At 34.8% G+C, this 25,730-nt stretch overlaps 1 protein-coding gene and 1 non-coding gene across 3 annotated transcripts in view; both read right to left on the bottom strand.

Annotated features, from left to right (window-relative positions):
• LOC149480081 (furin-like protease 2) overlaps window positions 1–25,730 on the bottom strand; it is a 224,507-nt gene that overhangs the window by 35,942 nt on the left and 162,835 nt on the right. For both annotated transcript variants that reach the window (XM_089707161.1, XM_089707162.1), the window contains exon 2: window positions 15,140–15,356. In XM_089707161.1, coding sequence (XP_089563287.1) covers window positions 15,140–15,301 — 162 coding nt within the window. In that variant the 5' untranslated portion in view covers window positions 15,302–15,356. The remainder of the gene's footprint in view (window positions 1–15,139; window positions 15,357–25,730) is intronic.
• On the bottom strand, window positions 21,582–21,652 carry TRNAG-GCC (transfer RNA glycine (anticodon GCC)). The gene has a single exon. It is a non-coding gene; the product is annotated as a tRNA-Gly (tRNA).

The raw sequence follows: 25,730 nt of genomic DNA, 5'->3' as shown, positions 1-25,730 counted from the left end.
CTATTTATTAGACAAACCATAAACTGTATTTTTATATGGAACTCGATTTCCCCACTTCGTTGATATGACAATTACGTACTTTGGCAAAAAAAGCGTGTAGGTATACAGGATTAGCTTAGTGAATTCTAGATTATTTTCTTATTTAAAGATATTTATTATTTAATAGCTACATAATTTATTCCTTACTATGTATTACATATCACCCAGCCATTAATAAATACAGTTATCAATATGACGGTGCTTCATTTCAAGATTCATATTTTCAGAATTACTTACAATATATTTATTACATACTAGCGGTCCGCCCCGGCTTCGCCCGTGGTACATGTTTACGTTTTCTCTACATAAAAACCATCCTCGTACTTGAAGGAATATAATAAAAAAAGAATTATCGAAATCGGTTCAGCCGTTCTCGAGTTATGCGCTTACCAACACATTTTGCGATTCATTTTTATATATAAGATTAAATTTTTAATTTCATTCCCAGCAAGACTACTACTACGTTACATTAAACACAACCATAACATAGACCATTATCAATTCCTTTACCCTATCTTACACCATATTATATAGTATATCTGTAACAATAATCAGCGTCCAGGCCGTTCACGCGTCATCGCCCTACGATAGCTTTTATCACGGAAATGGCTTTGTTTCCCCGGAGCGTGCCCGGAGCGTTCATCTAACGGGAAATAAAATAAATGAATATCACATAGCGCCGCCGCGTACTGACGAAACTTCAACTAAACCATGCTACAATACTAAACGTTGGACACTATATACAGTGATGTATACCTACTGTTAAATGCCTTGTGGATATGTAGTAGTGGTTGGGAATCAAATTATGGTGTTTAACAAGATTAAAGGCAGCGATCTTTCCTCTGTTTTAGTGTGATGGACTAGAATTACTTTCATGGAAACCAGAAATTGTAGTTTAAAATTTTGGCAATCTGTGGCGATCAATTGTTTATTAAATTAAAGCTAATAAATAGGTAAAGAGCTACTTTTATTTGAAAAAATAAATAGCAATTGACTGTGAAAAATTTGAGGGACGGCTATTAGTAAATAAACAACAACATTTTCAAAGATACAATCCCACTGAGATGTTAATTGCGCAATTATACAATTATTAATTTGTACTAATGGACGTCAACTACAAGCCGCGCCGAAGCGATGCGACAAAGTATGAGGAGTCTCCAAGAGGCAGTCTGCCGAAATTAAATTGAAGAAAATGTTGTTCCGCGACAGCTATATAGCGTAATGACTCGCGTTGTTTGAAGAGCTTTAGCGGGATTGTATAAGCGAATCTTTTACGTTTATTGTGTTTACTATGTATTTTAAGTGATATTAACATAATCAGCGCTTTGAATCCGCGTTATTACGTTTCCCTTTCCGAGTACTTTTAGCGATAAACGCCCCGCGATAAAACTCTTTTCGGAGTAACTTCTTTAATAAAATGAACCTTCAAATTTGTGAAGCGTACATCTTAACTGAAATATTTTGCAAGAGAATTCTTAGCTCCGCAGATAAGTCGAATGAAGATATGAAACTATTTTATATTTCTCGTCTAATCCTTGCATTTCTTAATAGTATTAACGGTTGGTCTTAATAGAGACATTTCATCTAAAAGAAAAATATAAAATCAGACTGGATTTAACTAAAGAACGTCGCTCCTTTCATGTTGCAATGAAAGAGTTTGAAAAGAACGTTCCATATTATATTAACTATGTCGATATATCTCTTCAATAAAACCATAGAAGCACAGAGTAGAAATCCTTTTCATAACTTCATATAAAATTTCCCAGTATCACACAATGGAATAACTAATAGTGTGTACTCTGTACAACGGAGCTTAATTTCGTCGCGTGTTCGCCAATAAACCCCACAAAACATTAAAATAATTGACATACAAGGAAAAGATAACATCGATCATTGTTATCGCGAGTATAATTAAAACTCGCAGATAATTTTTAAAAGCAATGTTGACGGGGCGAAATAATTGGCGGTAGACATGCGTTGCATGTGCCGGTGTATTGTAGTTTGAGTGATTAGGCATAATTACAATAAACACGTACTTACCTATTCGTAATTACTATTTATGGGTCAATGATTTGCCGAATTTATTTGATAACAAAACACATATCTTTACTAAGTATCTGCTATATATTTTTCAGTTGAAAAGTGTAGGTATTGCTCTAGTATGAATGCAATTACTTTGCGATTTATGGCATTCAGTTTGTTAGGAAAACGAGTGATCGTTATGTATGTTTAATGAGAAATACCAGGAAAGGAATGTCATATTTTGTCCGAATATAATGAGAATTCAGGAAAAGCCGATGCTTGTCACAATCGATACTCTGATAAGAGGATTGTACTTCCAAGGATGATCCACCCTTTTATCTGCCATTTATTATTTCACAATTTAGATTATACGATCAATGTAATACCATGGACCTATATACTCAAGTCCATGGTAATACGAGATATTTATCTTTATGATAAAAGTGTTGGCGATGATGCCATTTTCCTTTCTATGTTTATGTTACAGATTTGACGATAGGCTGTATAATCCGACCAATTTGTGAAGATACAGTAAAACATTTATTTATACCAGTTAACATTATAACGAAAGATCTAGAATTTCTATCATGTTTTCCCGCTTGAATTTAACTTAAGTTTCGATCATTTACAGATAGATCTTTAAAGAAAAAATACGACACCCTTTTTTGTATTTCAAATCATGCAATAACATTCACGCAAGCCAAATAAACAAAACGAATAGCCTCCTATGCGTTTTATCGTACACCTACATAACATATCGTGTCGGAACACATTGCGTATCACATTACGTAGTAACAGCAGTTCGCGTGTTTGTATGGGTGTAGTCAAGCATCTGCTATTTCGCACAGTTCGCACGTCAGTGGGACACCACATTACCTTTTGGTGTATTGAATTGCAATGTTATATTGTACTTTACATTGTCATGGAGGGGCCAGACAGCCAGCAGTGGGAAAAACCTCAATTACAACTTTAACGCTTAACATTCGACGTGACAAATCTTTGTATTAGTCGGTCAGAATTTATCTGGGTTAGCAAAGAAAAATATAACAAAAAATTTGTTTAATGATATTGTCAGTTTTTGAAGTTGACAAAAAATGTAAAACATTTAATCTATCTCAATTATAATTTTTATAAAGAAAAATGCGTTGAGCACGTCTCTTATAAAACTAATATGAATAATATTGGCATGTCCATATTTGCAACATTTATTCGTGAATCCTAATTTAAATTAGTTTATTTTAAAACTGGATGTAGAACACTTATCCGAAAATACACGCCAAGAAGCTATTCCATTGGTCGATTACACCTTAGGGGACGCCGCGCCGTAATTGTAATGACGAGCCATAAGAATAAACACGTATTCTGATAAAAGGAACTTCACACATTATTATTATCAAACAGTATCAAATTGTTGTTTGAAAATTAATTTCGTAAACAAATTTTCACGTCAACAACGACGACTCATATTAAATTAGATTATAGATAGAATTAATCTTGAAGTTGTAAAAGTGTTAAAATCAAACAAAGACCGCCATTCTGTGACAATGAAGCTTTTCTAAAAATAACAATTTTGTGATTTCAACTTCGAAACGTGTATGCAAAAATCGTATCACAGTTTAAAATACCAAAACATAATAAAATAATTTGGAAAATCCAAAAGTGCACGCCTCATAATTTTTTTTAATAAATATTTATTAATTATTATTTTTGTTTATTTAATAACAATTAAACCACATCGAATCAGACCCTGAAAAATGAAAGGGTTCTATTCCTGAGCATACTCAAGCGTAAGAGAAAAAAAAAGACTCGATTAGTAAAGTATTTCGGTCGCTATCGTGTTAACAAGAAAAAGGATCCGCACATACAGACACACGGACGTCCAAGACAGAACTTTTTTAAACTGTTTTTTAACTAGTTTAAATAACAAAAATGACATCAAAAATATCATGAAAGTTTAAAATAGTGTTTTTTCTTAATATGTGTGTGTATGTATTATCTTACAAGTGCAATGTATGATACATAAAGACATTTTAAGTTTGAAAAATCAGATGTTTTGCGCGAAGTGACAGTAGTACCCACCTCAACGCTTCGCTTATGAGGCGTGCAATAATATAGATCAAATTGTTGAATATTTAACGGGATCAACTAAAATACGTAAAAAAAGCATCACGTTCAACATTTTCCAAAGTCAAGTTTAAATAACAACAAAAAAATAAGCACAACCTCTCGCACCATCGTCCATGACTCATTATCTCCGTGAAAAATATTCAAATAGACATTCTGTGCAAACATTTTGGCGGCAAAATATAACGGTTTACAGCGTCTCAAGTAGCCTGAGGGATGGCAGAAAAGGTGTAAGAACAAATGACATTTTTCGTACGAAAAATAGCGGTAGGGACGGGTCGGCGCCGGGGGCTGAGCGGCTAAATTCAATTCAATTAGGCAAAACTTCTGAACGCCAAGTCGCTCGGAAGATGGGACACTTACGTCCTTAGCGGGACCTCGATTAATTTTCTCTTGAAGCGTGAGCTTTAATAACGCCTACGTTGTCACAACTTGTGACGCTGCTATATTGCTTATAGCATTGGGGCGTCGATGCTGAACTAGGGCTTCGCATGTTTGCCATTAATAGATATACCAATATCGTTTGCGACAGGCTGCCAATACAGAGTTTGATTTTCTGTTAGCATTTCAATGTATTCTTGTAAATTAATATGCTGTAAGATATTATGTGATACATTTAAAAATAGTCGCATCCTAAAAATGTCAGTATTAATGAAAATAACTGGTTTAGAAATATCACACAATATTTATCCAATTTTAGTAAATTCAGGCACGAATCGCCGATATCATCCATAAGCATTTTAATCCAATCTCTACCTCATATATGGGATCAATAACTATATTTGCCAACGTGCAATCGTGTCGCAAATCGCAATTCAAATACCTACACAACATATACACCGAACACAAACGCAACACTCGACAAATATGCCAGCAGCCAAATCCCAAACAAATAAGAGTCTCATTCCCGCATGTCCATCACGATGTTATACCTACCTAACGCTGCAGTGACGTAGAAACTGGCGGACCAATACAACATTCCGCAAATCCGATTAATTAGACGACGCTCCGACATAATAACCACGGCCTCTGGACGCTTTGTTCAGTTCCGCGTCGGCTAATCAGATTTCATACTTTGCGATAATGTGCCGGAGGGTCGGTGCGTGTTCTCCTTGTATATAATTTCGTGTGTAGTTAAGACGCCAAGGCTGGGTGGGAAAACTTAATGTAGCTACGTGATATAACGACCTTTGTGCGCAGTTGAGAGTCTAGAGACTGGAAATATAATAAAACCTGCACGTAACTTAGTATTTAGCAATAATAACTTCATAGTAAGTGGAATCTTAATTACGTTTCAAATGGTAACAAGTCTTAATGATGTACGTACAAGATACGTTATTTGTATGAATTCTCACTAATTTTAGTGAAACAAGTTTCATCATTCAGTTCATAAGTACAGAATAACATTTCGTTAATTAAATATCATCATAATATAACGAAAATACTCAAAATCGACGCAAAGTTGAACAAATATGTCACATTAATTAAACAAAAGTTTTCTCGTAAAATTTCTATTTCGCTCGTATAACGCCCTTTAACACAAAACGGTACAAGTTTATTTCGGAGCTCTGACATACTCGACTCTCGAAGTTTGTAATTAAAAATTGGGCCCCGTTTGAAACTTTCGGCTAAAATTATCCGGTCCATCTCATATTTTCATCTAAACCTCATACATGGAACAATGCTTAAGCGCGCCTGACGTAACCGTATTTTCAGCAGAAAAGTTTACGTGGACAAGCAAGCAATTTTGGCCATTAGCGGAGCACATTCAAGTCCATTATTAGCATTCATGTATTTTAAAAATACTCAGATTTTCGTCACATTTTCGCAGTCCCTAAAGGTCGAAAGGGAAGGGCCGGTTCCTTCCGTCCCGGGACCGCTTTTGTCATGACTTTATTAAGCACAATGCAAATCATATTTACGCATATAGCGTATAGCGCGCGATACAATAAGCCGAAGATGGAGCGGAGCATCTGCTGTATCTGGCGCTTATTACGTATACAAAGATTTCCCAACGATCCATTTGCGCGTCTATTGCTCGACACATTCTTGCATTATATAATAATTCTGAGCGCATTTTTCATAGCGAGATTCGAGAATGCTCGCACCTGTCACGGTTTTCCTTTCTGAAGAATATTACATTACGTGTCTCGGAGTGTCGTCTTGGAAATGGTAGCGTCCTCTCGCGGCGTCTCGTCAAACCGCCGTCGGATGTATGACGGCTACGGGTCGGTAATGGGATTGTGCTCTACGTCCTAATGCACCATTGTGTGTGGAAAACGACGCGTCTGAACAATACGCGTCGATACGTTTTATTGCGTGCCGTATGCAAATAGTGACACCAGCGTCGCTTCGTGTCAGAGAGAAATAAACAATGCGTTCGAACGTATGTGTGTTCGAGTAATACGTTTCTGTTTATTCACAGTACTTTGTGTTAAACGTTGGCGTAAATAATTTCCCTTAATAATAGACCGTTTCATTTCGTTCTGTAATTATTGAGAAAATAGCCATCGCAGTGAGTCAGAGTGTAAATTAGGGCGACGCCAGTTCTTTATCGCCATATAATGGGTAGTTTCAGGCCGGCTGTTTCGAGTTAAATTCTGAATTACACTTAAAACTCGCGCCCTCGTGTTCTAGAACGAATTGAGTATTAATTTCCTCATTTGAATTTGCCGAATTTTGTTCGGATAATGGTATGATTGGGAGATTTATAAGTATTTGTAGCGGAATTAATTATGAATTATGCAAGGAATTATTCGATTTCTTACGTTTAATACTTTTAGGCACAATTTCGGTTTTTTGCTGCTTATACTAGCTGCTCATACAAATTTAAATCGAAGTTCATTTTCATCTCTATTCAAGTCTCATTTGCTTGCTTCTAAATCCTACACATGATTATGTTACACATAATCTCGTATCTTTGTACGCCATGAAAAGACGATAAGTATAAAACGTTCCTACTAGAAAATACTAACAGACAGTACATTCAATAAGCAAGTCGCATGTGAACGATAAACGGCTGTTATGCACTACTGTGCACTACACTCCGGCCTGCCGAACGGACAATTCCAAATAGACCAAGAGCCAGTGATATAAATCCATACATATATGTCTATTTGTTTAGGAATTGAAGTACTATCATATTATTGTTGTACTTTTTTGTGTAAATAGGGAAAAGATTAGAAGTTTATTCTAAAGTAACGTACCTACATTGCATTGTTTATATATTTACATTGCTATGATCTTCTTTCGTGTTTTTAATTTTTATTTCTGTTAATAGGGCTTATAGGTACGGTAGGGTTCAGAAAATTTTCGATTGGAAATCTAACATACACCCCACCGCACCTACACGTATGAAGCGACAGTGATATGTTGCTATTAATTGTATCGTTTTGGGGTCTTATAGCTCGATAATAATCTATAGTGGTCAAGATATTCTCCGTCTCTCAAACTACACCAAAACTGAGACCAACAATACCGGTACTTATAAAGCGAACTAGCGCAGTCCCGTAAGAGCCATCGACGGTGCACACTGTACGTGGCCCGGGCCAGGAACTGAACAAAACGCTCGTAGTGTACACTCCGCCGTACACTTGCGAAGCGACTGTAACGTGTACCTACCAATAGTATCGCTTTGGGACCTTATAGCTCGATAATACTGAATATTGGTCGAGATCAAGGAATTTGTCGTATTAAATTGCTATCGAAAAAAAAATATTGTTACGTATAGTAAACGACTCCCTTAATTCATATCATATCAAGCTGAATGATAAGATTTCAAATGTTAGGTTTTATAATTTATCCTATGTTTCATCGTAACATAGTAACATCATCATATTACTGGAATGCAATAAAAATAATAATAGTTTAAAAAAACTAAAAAACACGCTTTTTATAGAAAACCGAACTAAAAAATAAAAAATTTTTACCAAATTAGTGTATTGTCATCGGTCCTCAATAAATCTACAAAGTTTGAACGAAATCTGGCCGTTTAAAGTGGGTCAAAATCGCGCCCAAGAAGTCGGTTACAAACATACAGGTGAAGCTAATATAAAGCGTGTAATAAAAATAAAGGTGAACATATAGCTATATTGAAATCATTTGCAGCAACGAAGCTTCTGACCATCTTCTGACATACTATAATCCGTCTTGAATTCTACTCCATCGTTACAGTCAACTCCATATGAAAAGACCTAATGACGCAATCAAAATCACAACGGGAGTAACAAATCGCTTGCACAGCTGAAAATAATGAAGTCTTGTAATCGTAACATAGTTATCTGATCTATCCTGGTATTATAACAAACTGCGCAAATAAAACCAAATTTCACGATAAATAAGCTACTAACGACAAAAGCTAACAAGGCTTAACCTAAATTGATTCAGTCGTGTTTCAAACTTGGTAAATTTCGCTTTAACGAGATAACATTGAATTCCTTACTGGAATATAATTAACGTATCCCATTTACATAATCGCTCAGAGCTACCAGGCGAAAGTCAGCGAAATCTTAATCAGTGCTAACTGAACGTGTTTTCATACAATGTGGTAACGACTTACATATTGTAGGTTAATATCTAATGCTTAACACGGTAACGCGTGAACGTAACAATCGAATACTTGGAACAAAATAATTTGTACTTTATTTATTCATAATTGGTACCAATTTTCAGGAACAGTTTAAATGTTATCTCTATATAGTGCAATAAATTCTGATAATAAAGCTAGATATCGCTTCGTGTTCGTATTGATGGTAGAATATTGGTAGCGAGCATCTAGCAATAAAAAGATGTTAGTGAACTTAGCAGATCATTTTTAGCAGATCAAAAAAAAATGTGAGTTCTTATCGCGTGCAGTTGAGTTCTACAGTTCCTGATACTTTTTAGAAATAGTTCTGGCGTTTTTACCTTAAAAAACGACATTTGAAAAAATGATCTGCCAACTTCCCGTAGCAGATCATTTTTAGCAGATCAAAAAAAAAATGTGAGTTCTTATCGCGTGCAGTTGAGTTCTACAGTTCCTGATACTTTTTAGAAATAGTTCTGGCGTTTTTACCTTAAAAAACGACATTTGAAAAAATGATCTGCCAACTTCCCGTAGTAGATAATTTTTAGCAGATCAAAAAAAATGTGAGTTCTTATCGCGTGCAGTTGAGTTCTACAGTTCCTGATACTTTTTAGAAATAGTTCTGGCGATTTTACCTTAAAAAACGACATTTGAAAAAATTTATCTGCCAACTTCCCGTAGCAGATCATTTTTAGCAGATCAAAAAAAATGTGAGTTCTTATCGCGTGCAGTTGAGTTCTACAGTTCCTGATACTTTTTAGAAATAGTTCTGGCGTTTTTACCTTAAAAAACGACATTTGAAAAAATGATCTGCCAACTTCCCGTAGTAGATAATTTTTAGCAGATCAAAAAAAATGTGAGTTCTTATCGCGTGCAGTTGAGTTCTACAGTTCCTGATACTTTTTAGAAATAGTTCTGGCGATTTTACCTTAAAAAACGACATTTGAAAAAATTTATCTGCCAACTTCCCGTAGCAGATCATTTTTAGCAGATCAAAAAAAATGTGAGTTCTTATCGCGTGCAGTTGAGTTCTACAGTTCCTGATACTTTTAGAAATACTCGCGTAAAATGAAACACTAGAAAATTTATTTATGTCATATTTCATCACGCCGTAGCACCATGCCGTAGCATCATGCCGTAGCATCACGCCGTAGCATCAAGCCGTAGTATCATGCCGTAGCATCATGCCGTAGCTTAATGCCGTAGCATCATGCCGTAGTATCATGCCGTAGCATCATGCCGTAGCATCATGCCGTAGCATCACGCCGTAGCATCATGCCGTAGCATCATGCCGTAGCATCATGCCGTAGCATCATGCCGTAGCATCATGCCGTAGCATCATGCCGTAGCATCATGCCGTAGCATCATGCCGTAGCATCACGCCGTAGCATCATGCCGTAGCATCACATCGTAGCATCACACCGTAGCATCACGCCGTAGCATCACAGCGTAGCATCACGCCGTAACACATGCCGTAGCATTACGCCGTAGCATCACGCCGTAGCATCACAGCGTAACATCACGCCGTAGCATCACGTCGTAGCATCACGTCGTAGCATCACGTCGTAGCATCACGTCGTAGCATTACGTCTTAGCATCACGTTAAGCCGGGTCCAGGTCGGGTTTTTTCAAATGTCGTTTGTTAAGGTAAAAACGCCAGAACTATTTCTAAAAAGTATCAGGAACTGTAGAACTCAACTGCACGCGATAAGAACTCACATTTTTTTTTGATCTGCTAAAAATGCTCTGCTACGGGAAGTTGGCAGATCATTTTTTCAAATGTCGTTTTTTAAGGTAAAAACGCCAGAACTATTTCTAAAAAGTATCAGGAACTGTAGAACTCAACTGCACGCGATAAGAACTCACATTTTTTTTTGATCTGCTAAAAATGATCTGCTAAGTTCACTAACATAATAAAAAGCTCCTAATTATAGAAACTCCTTAATATTTTTTATGAAATTCATACTACGTTGATAATATAAGGTATATTACAGTAAGAAATAGAATAGACAGATTGCCATTTCGAACCCTACACAGTACCTACTCGAATCATCTATTGAACTGTTAAACGACGTCAGAGTAGCTACAAAACTTTCAGAGGAATAATATCCGATGTACGGAACATTTCAGTAAAGTGCAGCACGTATTTAAAGAGTACTGGAGATAGCGTCGTCCATTGGCATTAAATAGATTCAGATAAGGACAGACGTACCATTCAGCATTTCGACGAATCTCAAAGACTTTCCCCGGTCAAAAGCGAGAAGTCTAGAAAAATGCATATAGTGCCCTTACTCACGTAATGTAATCGGAGGATCTTTGCTTTTGATCTGAAGATTTAAGTAAGATTCCGAGAAATGAAAGACGCTGCTAAAGGACGTGCATTTTTGTTGGTCTCAGTATTGTATATGTCCAGGCTTTTACATTGTAAGAAGGAAGAGTATATTCAATTTTGTATTGTTATGTATTTCATTTGATCCATGACAAATTAAAGGTTTATTTAAAGGCTTATTTCGGTATTTAACACGATTACTTATTACGGGATTGTCTTGAACATATACTTCCTTTTCTATACAGATGATGTTATCAATTTTCATATAGTGTGATTGCAAAATGAAGCCATAAATATAATAACATAGTATCGTTTTACAAACCAGAAAATATAACTGAGTTATACGTTACAAAATCGAATGAGCAATTTATTTGTGATACCATAAATATTGCGTAATTCAAATAGATCTAAATGTTTTCAATCCAATCAAAACAATATTTTATCGAAAAACAAATTCTGCTATTAAATATTTAAATTATCACTACGTACAAACGTATTCGGTAAACGTAATTTAAACTAATTGGTATGGTCTGCTGTATTCACAGAAATAATTTCAGATCATTACACACTCATTGGCGACACGTTATACAAAATTATAAAGAGATAAAATAGCTGTGGACTTGCGTCACTAATTGGCTTCACAATCGTCCAGCATCATGTTGAGAGTTCACGACCCCATACGGACATAAATAGAAAATAGAATTCCTAATAGAAGTCCCAGCCAACGCTTCTCAAGAGCGAGTCTGAGACAATCTCCGTTAATACCCTTATATATTGTCATTGACCACGGAGCCCAGTATTCTCGTTATATAAAATAACATGTCCAGTCTAGGCCATTCCTGTTATTACTGTATCGCAGGAGCCAGACTCAGAATGTTATGATAATGTTATTGGCAAACGTCTGCACGGACTCCAGATAGGTCAGATGGTGTAATTGACGGATATACGGCGTTATACTATCTAGGAAATTACATCGAATGTAAAGATTATACAGAGAAATACGATGTGATATAAATCTTTATCAGATTTTTTAACAATCTCTTCTAATCGTAACTACATTCTGATTTTTTACAACGCTTTAAAACCAGCCCAGTTTCAATTTCACAATTAGATTAATGCCTAAAGAATTCCATCATAATTCCGACCGAAAACACGGATTAACCTCTATAAAATATCAAATTGAAATCGAAAGCCAGTTCAGTCAAATAATTTCATCAGAAAACCGCTGCCAAAATCGTCAATATGACCTTTGATCCATCATTAATCTCACCGCAACGTAGCGCGCTCCGTCTCCAGCAAATCTACATTGAATCGGTTTAATATTTCACTTTTAAAAGCAAGTTGTAGATAATACGACGGGAAATGTTTCGAATGTGATTCATGGAATGCTCCCGCTGTATTCCCAGTTGAGAATGGAGCGCCTTTTAGTTTAGACTGTGCTATCGTGATTCCGATTCGAAGACGAAGTGTCCCAAATATATTTGTGAGTCGGGACCGTTGTTGTACTTATCGGTAAACTTTTTATCTACTCCCGGCACTCTTTATGTGCCTATATTTTTACTGAAACGCTGTTGTACGAAGATATTTGTTTAGTTTATTGTTGTTCTTTCTATTCTATTTACGACAAACTTCGTTTGTTAAGAAAATAATCGTCTCGAGAAATATTTTATGCCTAAGTACCCAAGTTCTAAAAAAATATGAATGAAATGAAAATTGTATGGTGATGGACGATTCGAAAATTCATTAGAAATATCAGATACTGTTGATGAAAGGACACACCGAGTATTTTTAGCGTATCTGTTACATTCACGTCGTGTTGATTTTGTGACTTTCGTTCAACGGCCAAGTTTTAATCAAAAAATTTTAACATTCACCCCGTTGAAAAATAAAGTCAATCAAGTATATATTTTTTTGTTTATTTGTTTATACCAGCCTAAAATTGATTCCAGAATAAAGAAAAAAAATAAAGTGTTTATTTAATAACAATTAAACCACATCGAATCATACCCTGAAAAATGAAAGGGTTCTATTCCTGAGCATACTCAAGCGTAAGAGAAAAAAAAAGACTCGAATAATAAAGTATTTCGGTCGCGACACACGGACGTCCAAGACAGAACTTTTTTAAACTGTTTTTTAACTAGTTTAAATAACAAAAATGACATCAAAAATATCATGAACGTTAAAAATAGTGTTTTTTCTTAATATGTGTGTGTATGTATTATCTTACAAGTGCAATGTATGATACATAAAGACATTTTAAGTTTGAAAAATCAGATGTTTTGCGTGAAGTGACAGTAGTACCCACCTCAACGCTTCGCTTATGAGGCGTGCAATAAATAAAAGAGGACATGAAGAGGACTTAGCTGCCACAGACTAATTCCATAAGTTCCTTAACTATACCACCTCTATATACCTATAAAACGTATCCAAAACGAAACATAGCTACACCGTTCATAGAAACTCCCAGTTTCAATGAAACATAATTAATGTGCATTTACACAGGCGCTAAACATCATTAATATGTTAAGCGAGGAGTAACTATGCATAGGCCGAGCGATCAAAGACTAAATGCCGAATGGCTGTAATCAATTCGGGAACGCGGCGTTTTCTGTTCATTGACGCATTTGCTAATGCATATTTGATGGATTACGCGAAGCATTTCACTTTGTGGATCGTTTTCAATATGATACAGATAATAATCGACGTTTCGTAATTGCATTATGAGATTATGCGAGTGGATTCGGCTAAATTTTGTGAGCTCTTTGATGGAAAATTAATTAAACCGATTACATTTTGATGAAATAATTCTAATACAATATTTTAATTTAAAAAAAAACATCACAGATAATATAGAAGCTCGAATATTTGCGTTATAAAATGACCTTTCGCATGCAATAATAATTCGTTTCTCGTCAGAACATCAAATTATTCAATAAAACGCTATATTTCTTAACTTTTATAAAACAGGTCCTTCAATTTTATTAAATAAAACTCCTAGTAAAACGCACTTGACATAAAATAATTCAAATTTACATACTTATTTATATTATACGTTACAAACTGCGTCTACCTAGTGCCATAGCAATGCCTCTCAAGACTGTCAAGTACTGGCGGCTCCGCAGAGCTCGTACCAAGTTATTTGCCATTCACAAGTCAATAACACACGTATAACACAACCCCGCTGCATTCAACACAACATCATTTAAATTAATGATCGCGTTTTTTTTTCAACTTATGCACCGAGATTTAGTATGAAAGGCGTACCTAGTTGAAAAGTAAACCCTCGGTAATGGTCATTAATCAAGTAGAAGGCTTAATTGGACGGGCGGCGTCCAACAGACAGCAACGTTGAGAAATAAGCTACGTATTAACTATTATTAAGAAATTTTGCTACGTTTATAATGGCTTAATAGGGCACGCTATATATTCGTAACACTGAACGTTGATGATTTTGTATTGAAACTTGCAATTGCATTTCGATATACATCTTTTAAGTTTGGCAAGCTTTAGTAGGTATGATTATAAATAAATAAATATTTCAGGACAATTTTCACACACGGCACGATCTGATCCCATACTAAGCTTTCGTTTGTGTTATGGAAACCAGATGGCTGATAAACATACATACCTATATAATTTTTAAATAAATACTTATATATAAATAATTAACACCCAGACACAGAGCAAAGATCTATGTTCAACGCACAAATATTTGCCCCGGGTGGGAATCGAACACACGACCTCAGGCTTGGAAGGCAGGCCACTACCAACCAAGCCAACCGGTCAGTCAGCACGTCTGCAGCAGTCATTATGGAACAGCTTACCAGTTGATTCTGTTAAAGCAGCTGACAGACAACGTAATTATAACTGTAGCTGTGTTCAACATCAGTTCTACTTAAACTGAATGCAGTTTACGTTCAACGCATCGATTCGCGCCTAACTTCAGCGCTGTCAAAAATATTGGATAGTTCGACTCGCGCCTAACTTCAGCTCGGCCAAAACGAATGACTGTCACAGCACGTGTCACATCGTGGGGATGTCAGCAGCGTGATATCACTCACCTGTCCATGATTCACATAGCCGTGCCGCTTCGCTATATCGTCCACGTGCTCCCTGCCCGCCGGCACGTGCACCGCAAAGTGGTTGTGGTACATCGGCTCCGGGAGCGCGGCGCACGCGGCGAACGCGGCCAGCAGGGTGAGCGAGCGCCATGACAGCACCATCGTGGGGACGTCAGCAGTGTGGCATCACTGGCGGTGTGCGCATGCCGTGCTGTGTCTGAAATAGTATACACTGATGAGCATCTCAATATTAGGTACGATTTAAAAGGATAGAAAATTCTGACTGATAAGGCTTTTTTACATCGTCTGAAACTTTTTCGTCTCTGTGTTGCATGTCGTTAGTTAAATTTTAAAATGTTTATCTCAGTTATTGCACGCCTCATAAGCGAAGCGTTGAGGTGGGTACTACTGTCACTTCGCGCAAAACATCTGATTTTTCAAACTTAAAATGTCTTTATGTATCATACATTGCACTTGTAAGATAATACATACACACACATATTAAGAAAAAACACTATTTTTAACGTTCATGATATTTTTGATGTCATTTTTGTTATTTAAACTAGTTAAAAAACAGTTTAAAAAAGTTCTGTCTTGGACGTCCGTGTGTCTGTATGTGCGGATCCTTTTTCTTGTTAACACGATAGCGACCGAAATACTTTACTAATCGAGTCTTTTTTTTTCTCTTACGCTTGAGTATGCTCAGGAATAGAACCCTTTCATTTTTCAGGGTCTGATTCGATGTGGTTTAATTGTTATTAAATAAACAAAAATAATAATTAATAAATATTTATTAAAAAAAAATTATGAGGCGTGCACTTTTGGATTTTCCAAATTATTTTAACTTTATCACAGTGTTCTGATGGTGTGTTCTGTATTATTACAATAGATACTATTTGAAGTAAATAATATCTATGTAGCCATCTAGATATCACTTTGTCGTACGTACAGTCACTAGTAATGTGTTTGTACTATCGATTTGCTGGACTTTTCATTCACGAGTTCTTGTGAACAGTATGCCGTACAATTTTCATCCCCTTATCTAATAAGAAAGAGTATGTATGAGAGAAGGCAAAGATTCCATCTTTATTAAAATTCATCCTTCCGGGAATCGGGAATAAAAATGTAAAGAGCTACTTTCGCATTTAAATATTCGTATTTATTAGTTAATGAATAATCAATGAATCATATAAATTAATAGGTGTACGAAATAAATAAGTTTTATCTATAAACTAGCGACCCGCCCCGGCTTCGCACGGGTGCAATGGCGGTCGGCCGCAAACGTTACGTCCCGCAATTTTTTTTAAATCTATAATATCTTCGAAAATATTCACTTAAATCATACGGTGTAAAGGGCCATATAGATCTATATTGAATGAACAATGTATTCAAGGTATTTAATTGGTTAAGGATTAATGCTGTATTCGTTAAAATCGCTTCGAAAATTAACCATTATTTGTCGTAAAAAGTAAATGACAAAAAAAAGTTATTGTGGGTTATCCATAAGAGATAGACATATACCATCGCGGACTTTTCTGTAGACCTTTTCAAAGTGTACAATACTTAGTACATTATTTTGATAAAACTTGTATTTGCAATGTAAGCGGAAAAATGTAATTATTTACGACATCACATTAGAAACCTCAAAAATAACAGTACTTCTCCACTATTTAATGGATGTTATTATACATATAAACCTTCCTCTTGAATCTCTATCTATTAAAAAAACCGCATCAAAATCCGTTGCGTAGTTTCAAAGATTTAAGCGTACAAAGGGACATAGGGACAGGGAAAGCGACTTTGTTTTATACTATGTAGTGATGATACGGTAAACGGAAATGCTGATTCGATGTTCCAAGAATTTCGTTTTCCCGTAGTGTTCTCAAAGATAAAGCTAAGCTAAATAACGTTTATGTATTATTACGAATATTAATTATGTATATTTTTCTATCACCGTGTTATGTAAAAGTTATATAATTTATTTCAAAACAAAAACCATTTTTGTGTATACATTTGAAATAAAACCTTGATTTTAGAAAAATTACAAACTCGAAACCTTTCTATCAGTATTTTTCGTTCTATACAATTTTATCTATTAAAAGAACAACAACAAAACAAATCACGTATACAATTCGACGCGCGTTATCTGTACGGTCTACAATTACTTCAAATTCAAACGAAACAAAATAAAATTTTCATACTGGCCTGTGTAATTTATTATCAAAACATCAGAGTATTTAACGAGAGCGTCAATAGAACTTGTTTAATTATAGAATCTCGCGTAACACAAAGTCCTGAGGGCTAAATTAAAATTTTATAAAGAGCTGCTTTCCCTCTACACGTGCCCGTTTTATTAACCGACTTGGAAAAATAATATTTGTATAAAAAATAATTAAAATATAACTATGTAAGGCAATTAGCGAGTTAAACAAATATATGCAAAGTACAAATTACCTACCTAATACATTACCTATCCTTCACCGAATTACAATATCAGCGATATAAAAATTATAAACCAACATGTAATATTCATTTATTTCAATTTCTATCATCGATACACACAACATAAATTTAAAGCGGATTCGGGCCACAATAAACATATTTGTAGTAGCGCGTCACGCTAAGATAAAACGCAATAAGCGAACGCACGAACGTTTAAAAAAAATCCGTGGGAAATCCTCAGATTATCCAGATAAGCCACGAGGGCAAAGTATGAAAGGCCTGACCGTGAATATATCAAAAATATTTATGAAATTTCGTTTGGAAATTTATTTGACGTCCGCGAGGGAGTTTGGGCTTTAAGAACCTTTGTGTCATCGGTTACGTTTAAGAAATTGTTTCCTTTATGGAGAGGTTTTTTTCCATTTCACAATTAATTTGCGGATTTATTTTATAAATATAATAAATATGGCTTTCATTTGAATAGAAAAATCCACAAAATTTTATACTTAAATAAAAGTTGCGGTTCGTACCGTACAATGTATTAGTTTCCAACATAAAACGAGATACGACTTCATGATTTTAATTAAATTTCTCAATCAAAGCAATAAAGCGACACAAAAGCGCTTTCAATTTGCATTAAGTTATTCATAAATATCCAAACACATTGTAAAATGACGTTGAAAACGTTGCTGGAATTTAATATCGAGCTAAGAATTAACAAATATGTGGACTTAAATATTGCACATAGGGCCCGCTGACAGCGGCTGGAGCGACCATGAATGCGACATGTTCTGGGAAATATCGCAGCGCTGTCTCGCGCTTTACGCTTTACGGTTACGTTGAAGACGCGACTTCAATAATATGAGAATATTCAAGGAATTCAAGGAATTCTTCAACTCGATTCTGCTAAATCTGCGATGCGAACATTTTTGCGATTTAATTCCATTTATACGTGGCTTTTAATTTGTGTTAGAGGAGTCATTTACTATCTCATAACTTTTATATGTAATTAGCTCCTTTAATTAAGTTTTGATTTAACTATTTTAGGTACGAGAAAGTAGCAAACCTACCTACTACAACATTCTACTATAAAAGATGACTAGTAAACATTTTTCAAAATTAATTAGTTAAATGTTAATACATACCTACTATGCATAAGCATCTTTAGCACACAGTACTTCTTACAATATCAATAACAACATTTAATAAAAAATTCGCGTTATTTCCAATAAAACAAGGCATCTAAACGTAAACAACCGTCACATGTGCGTCCTTATAAAAGGCAGTAGATATGAAAATTAATTAAAACCAATTGAAGATGTACACGGGTCGAGAATCCGTAACGCGACTTAATAACGGACCCCAATATTTATACCGTAAACAATAAAAATTCCATACGAACACATACATAAATCTCAATTGGAAATTCAAAGCCTTTTTATGCCGTTTTATTGAAAATGTGTTGCCATATTGAACGTCGCCCTTTTTCATAATTCTATTCAACGCCATTACTGTGTATTCCTATGAAATATTTTCATTAAATAAACATGTGCTGAAATCGAATGTCACTTTTAGTGAAAATGATTAATATTTTTTGTAGCAAAGATTTTTTACTGAATGTATTGATTGAGGTTATTATTTACTTTGTTATCAAATCCTACACAAACGCATGATTAATGATACGTATGATTTTTAATGTGCCGGCCAAGTTTAATTAATATTTTTGTGAAACAATCATTTTCTGTAAAATAAGCATGGAATTAAAATTCAGACCTCATTTAATATGATACATAATGATAGATCCAATTCAGATAGACATTACTGTTAATTTCGTATTAAGACGTGGTGAAAGCCGTGTCTAACAGCTAGTAATTAAATATAGTTATTATTTTATGCTAAAATCTGTTCGTTAATATGGTCTCCGTAAGGACACCTAATTTTACCCGCTGGAAAATCGTTAGACCCCAACTTAAATCAAATCTATATTTAGGCCTTTTATCACCGGCCATAGTGCGACTAAAGCCAAAGTATTCTCACACAGAAAAAATAACAAACTAATTCAAGAAATAAAGTGAAACAAAATATAATTTTAAACTAGATTAATTAAATCGAAGATGCTCTACAAAATTTATAAGTTTATTATTGTCAACAACAGAAATGACAATAATATTTCAACAATCCTAGGCCACCATCAGCTTTTTACTTAAAAACACTTACTTCCTTAATACTTCTTTCCCACATCGCGACCGCTCGTAAATAGGTATTTGTCATTTTAATACAAATAAGAACTGTCAAAGGGAATCTTTGAATACCTCGAGTACCCGTACCCACTCCCCACTCTCACTTTTTTTGCTTGTTACAAATTCTATTCTAGTCGCAAAATGTCGCAAGCCGTCGCAGTCGCCAGTCAGTTAACCGCCTTAGAAATATTTCTCCAGTATCCCCGAACATACTCGAATAGCCGGGGCAAATTGTTGTTTAATCTGAGACCGGATTTGAGCAATCCAGCACATGAGACCGCAGATTCTGTTAAGGACGACTAATGCAATTCAAATAATCGCTACCGTAACTCGCTTCTACGTACGCTCCCTTCGGTGCATATACTTTGGAACATATCATAGAGGATTCAATGGAATTTGTCCTGTTTGCATGTGATATTATTATACTTGTGGTACAGATTAACTTATCGGGAGATTTTCTGAGTATTCCTATGTGAGAGGATCTTGTTAATTTGTCATATACGTTTAATTAATTCATCAAATTACATTTTTGACTCTCCTCTCTTCCATTCGAAATATAACTGTACAATGGTAATCATTTTCTTGTCTTGAGAGTTTTAACAAAACCTACCATCACGGACTACAATAAAGAGTCAACTGGCTTTTAATTCAAAGTTACACTAAAGGCTGACAAGATAATTATCATAATTTATTCAGCGGAATCCGAAGACGGGCCGTTTAATAGAAAGACTAAAGGCTTTAGAGCACTTGGGGTTATATTAAGCTGACAGGCAAGTGGCGTTTTCATTAATACAGAGGAGATAACAAATTGCGCTAATTTCGTGGGATATCCATCTTTTATACAAATATTTAATGACAGCGGAATCAATATTATAATAAATTATACTTTTGAAACGAACACAACGAGGTTATAAAGATAATAGTACCTACGTATATTTAAAATAGTCCTTCAAATTCTTCTTCTAACTAATAAATTAAAGTAATAGAGCGTTAATAAAAAAGTATTAATTACTTAATTAATAATTTGACTTAGTATAGAAATCAACGCGTGTGGGTAGATAAAGAAAAGTAGAAGTATTACTAGTAAGGAAGAGTCTCACAATTATATTTTTGGCTGAAAATATCATAAAGACCGTATAATAAAATCATAAACAAAGCAGTATATATTAATGTTACACACATTAAAACCTATTCACGAATAAAAAGAAAAAAATAACACGAAAAGACAACTTCTACGGATTATTTTACGTACGTAACAAAATCTAGAAGAAAGCCTTCAAGAAAATTCACAACACTAGCAATAACACTCACAAAATTTCCAAACAACACGAATAAATAAAACACTTGGTTAAACAAAACATCGGCTTAATAATGCTCTAAGGCTTAATACCATTACGGCGACCAATTGCGGGATTTATATAGAATTAGCGAAGATGCCCCAAAGCCTTATCTTCAATATCAACGATAACATAAACTTTGGGAATTCAACTTGCTCTTTGGAAGTTTGCGATTGGAGACAAGTCTGTCAACCGAATCAATTATATTTAGACAAATCCGTCGCAGACTTGTGTAAATTGTAAATTCAATTAAGTTCGATATTTTCTTTGTACATTGTTCAAAGTTTATTATGATTTGAAGCGGAATATAATTTTATTCAAAACAAAATATTGTTAATGTTACATGAATAATTTATAAAATATACAAATATTTATATTCCATTTGAATAACGTTAATAATTAAAAAAGATGTAAAAAGTATCTTGCATCGGCCGGGAATCGAACCCGGGCCGCCCGCGTGGCAGGCGAGCATTCTACCACTGAACCACCGATGCTTGTTCAACAAGCTTGAAATTATTACCCAGTTCAAATAAAACATTTTTCTTATTATAAAATTTTTACATTGAAAAATGTATATAGTTAGCTAATTCATTTCATCGATTTAAATGTTTTGTTGTATCGAATAGCAGACCTGAAAACACTTTTTATTTTTCATATACCCCTTATTTTACACCTAATCCAAGCTAGCCAGTAGCAGGCAATCAAAACCTCCCAGCTTAATAACTACAAGCGCGAAGTAGCGCATCATGAATAAAACAGTTCACGGGACCAATCGATAACCACTTCCACTAGACCCCTGTCCGAGACCAACCATACCTCACCCAGGTGTCAACCACGCCGGCCGTCACCAAACTATACCCGAAGACAAACAAGACCTCAGCAAACAGCCGCTGACGTCACGAGTGCCAATAATAGGATTAATTACACCAGTTTTGGTTTAGCGTCTACAGCTTAATTAATTATACGAGTGCATCTTGCCGTGTTTGATCGTTGCTTCGAATAAACAGCTGCGAGTCGGTGTTTGTGTGTTTGCACTTATTAATATTGAGTGCAGACTTGAGTGATTGCGGTCTGATGAATGCGGCTTGATACGTTTGTGGAACTGGAGTTGAAGTGGATTTTAATTACAGATGAGATTTAAGAAAACCTAAACAAGATACGATTAAAAATACTTTTAAAAAGTGACGCGTGGTTATTGTCTATTACCTACATATCTCACAAGAGTTAATAAATAATTATAAAAACTTTAGATATAAAGGAGTAGTGGGAAGAAGTAAATAATGCAGATACAAATATGTCAAGACCTACTTGCTGTATTTAGTTTTCAAAATTTACTTTGACTGTTCAGTTGATACACTGGTAAACGTGTAAGCTTTAGGACCGACGTGTGTAATACCTACCAGATCCAAAAAATCAGTCTGAACTTCTATCCAAAATAATAACAAGCTATTCCTACAAATTCTAAAACACACACACTCAAACGCTATTATAAAAACACGTATCCCTGAAAAATTCCCATACATATTCGCAAAGAAAAACATCGGAGAATACGATTCAATATTGCGATGTCAACCACGTAGCGAGCCGCGTTCAGGTAAGTGCTCGGAATAGCAGCGATCATAAAATAACAATAGGAAAATACGTTTTAAAGGAACCTCCATTACTATGTGTTCATTGGCCCAGAACTTTGTATTGACGACAGAGCGTTGGCACGATCGACAGCGGCGGGCCGCGCAAATTGCGAATTTTATCGCGGTACTTTATTGTTTTTGGAATTTGGTAAGTTATATAGCAGCTCATAGTGGTATTAAGTTAGTGCTTTCTTTCAGAAAATTATTATAAATAAATCATAATAACAAAAAACAAGGATCACTTAGATAACTATTCGTAATTTTATCATATATCATGGTGTAAATCAAACTTAATAAGTCTAACTAGAAATAGTTATAGGTAAGTAAAAATGTAACGATCCATATTTCTTATTCCTCAAGCCGTGACATCTTGATTCTTGAAATGATAAATAATATTACAATTTATGCTATTTCTTGGTTTTATTTAAATTTCCTTCAGACAAGAAGAACGGCAGCATCTAAAGCCAAACCACTAGGTAATAAATAGTAATTGTAATTTGTAGACATTCTCCATTTTTTTTTCGAATACGATTCCGCCGGTTTCATAGCCCCAAGCGCACTGAGAGAAAAATAATTTATTTCCAATGAGAGTTAGAAGAGTTTCCGAGAAACTTGTACGGGGAACAAACAAAAACAAACCGACACTACCTAGTTGTTAACACTCTCGGTGGAATCCTACGTCCGTTGTATTTTTATAGTGGATATTATATCACCATTTACCAAACGCAAACTATTTTATTAAGTTATTGTCCTTTGATTCCTTAGAGACCTTCGCTTCGATACAATCATCATCATCATCAATACATATAATAAAATTCTAGAAAAGTGGTGTCTGTACAATGAAAATATGTAAAAAAAAATTAGCAGGGGTTATTACTTAATCGATCCCAAACCCAAAACTGTTGTTAAAAAAATTTTTGTCTGTTTGTCTGTTTGTCTGTTTGTCTGTATGTTTGAACACGCTAATCTCAGAAACGGCTTATCCGATTTAGATGCGGTTTTCACTAATATATTGCGGTAAGCTTCATTTAACATTGAGTGTTTATTTCATGTCAATCGGTTCATAAATAAAAAAGTTATGACCATTTAAGTAATCACAGCGAACATTTGCTAAGGCATTCTATACATGAATTACTTTATTACGTAAATTATACGCTAAAGTTATTCCTTGACATGTCCAGATGATCATATCGAAAGACCCCAAGCGTGTGGGGGGGGTGGTTATGCTGAGGGGGTAGTAGGGGGGGTCAAAGGACCTTTATTTAGATTTTTGCTCATAAGTCTAAAACCTGCACAAATAGCATTATGGTTACTTCTAGGTAAATTTTCTATATAAAAGGTCTTTGAAATTATGTCGTAGGTATTATATTTTTAACCCCCGACGCAAAAAGAGGGGTGTTATGACCGCTATGTGTGTATTGCGTGTCTGTCTGTGCCACCGTAGCTCGCTAACGGGTAATACGAATTAGATGCGTTTTTTTGTTACATTAGTTGTTTATTATTATATTATAATATAGGGGTAAGTGGGAATGAAAAAAACGAATGTTAGTTCTTAATGTAGGTTGTTAATGTAGGTTATACCCAAGTGATATATCAAATGAAAATAGACGACATGTCAGAAACAATTAGTCAAATTTTATCAAAATCGGTTCATCCATTTATTTGATAAAGGGGTAAAAGTGGGAATAAATAAATGAATTTTATCAAATATACTCAAGTGACGTATCTAATGAAAGACATGACGTGTAAAGTACAATAAGACATATTTTTTCAAAATTGGTTCATCCATTTATTGGATAAAAGTGGCAATAAAAGTTGTCAAATATACCTAAGTGGCATATCAAATGAAAGGGCATGACCTGACGTGAGAAGTATAATGAGGCATAGGTATTTAATCAAAATCGGTTCATCCATTTATGATATAGAGGGGTAAAAGTGGGAATGAAAAAAACGAATGTTGTCTGTTATACCCAAGTGATATATCAAATGAAAAAAGACGACCTGTCGGAAACAACAAGTCAAATTATATCAAAATCGGTTCATCAATTTATTTGATATAGGGGTTAAAGTGGGAATAAATTAAAACAATTTTATCAAATATACTCAAGTGACGTATCTAATGAAAGACATGACGTGTAAAGTACAATAAGACATAATATTTTATCAAAATTGGTTCATCCATTTATTGGATATAATATGTAGGTATAAAAGTGGGAATAAAAGTTGTCAAATATACCTAAGTGGCATATCAAACGAAAGGGCATGACCTGACGTGAGAAGTATAATGAGGCATATATTTTAATCAAAATCGGTTCATCCAATAAGTATATGTAGGGCAAAAGTGGGAATGAGAAAAACGAATGCTGTCTGTTATACCCAAGTGATATATCAAATGAAAAAAGACGACCTGTCAGAAACAATTAAGTAGTCCAATGTTATCAAAATCGGTTCATCCATTTATTTGATATAGGGGTAAAAGTGGGAATAAATAAATAAATTTTATCAAATATACTCAAGTGACTTATCTAATGAAAGACATGACGTGTAAAGTACAATAAGACATATTTTATCAAAATTGGTTCATCCATTTATTGGATATAGGTATAAAAGTTGTCAAATAATATACCCAAGTGGCATATCAAATGAAAGGGCATGACCTGACGTGAGAAGTATGATGAGGCATATTTAATCAAAATCGGTTCATCCATTTATTGATTTATAGCGGTAAAAGTGGGAATGAATAATCGAATGTGGTCAAATAATATAATCAAGCGGCATATCAAATGACGTGTGAATTACAATTAGTCATGTTTTTTTTTAGTCAAAATTGGTTAATCTGTTTATTACATATAGGGCACCTTAGGGGTGATAGTGGGGATAAATAATCCAAATGGAGTACCAAACGAAAGGATATGATATGTACATAATATATAGGTATGAT

Source organism: Colias philodice, chromosome 19, assembly GCF_061535455.1.
Source record: "Colias philodice isolate Cphi_HAF_F1 chromosome 19, ilColPhil1 Martin Lab GWU primary, whole genome shotgun sequence".
NCBI classification, from domain to species: Eukaryota; Metazoa; Arthropoda; class Insecta; order Lepidoptera; family Pieridae; genus Colias; species Colias philodice.
The sequence above is the reverse complement of the archived record's forward strand: the minus strand, read 5'-3'. Positions and strand labels throughout refer to the sequence as shown.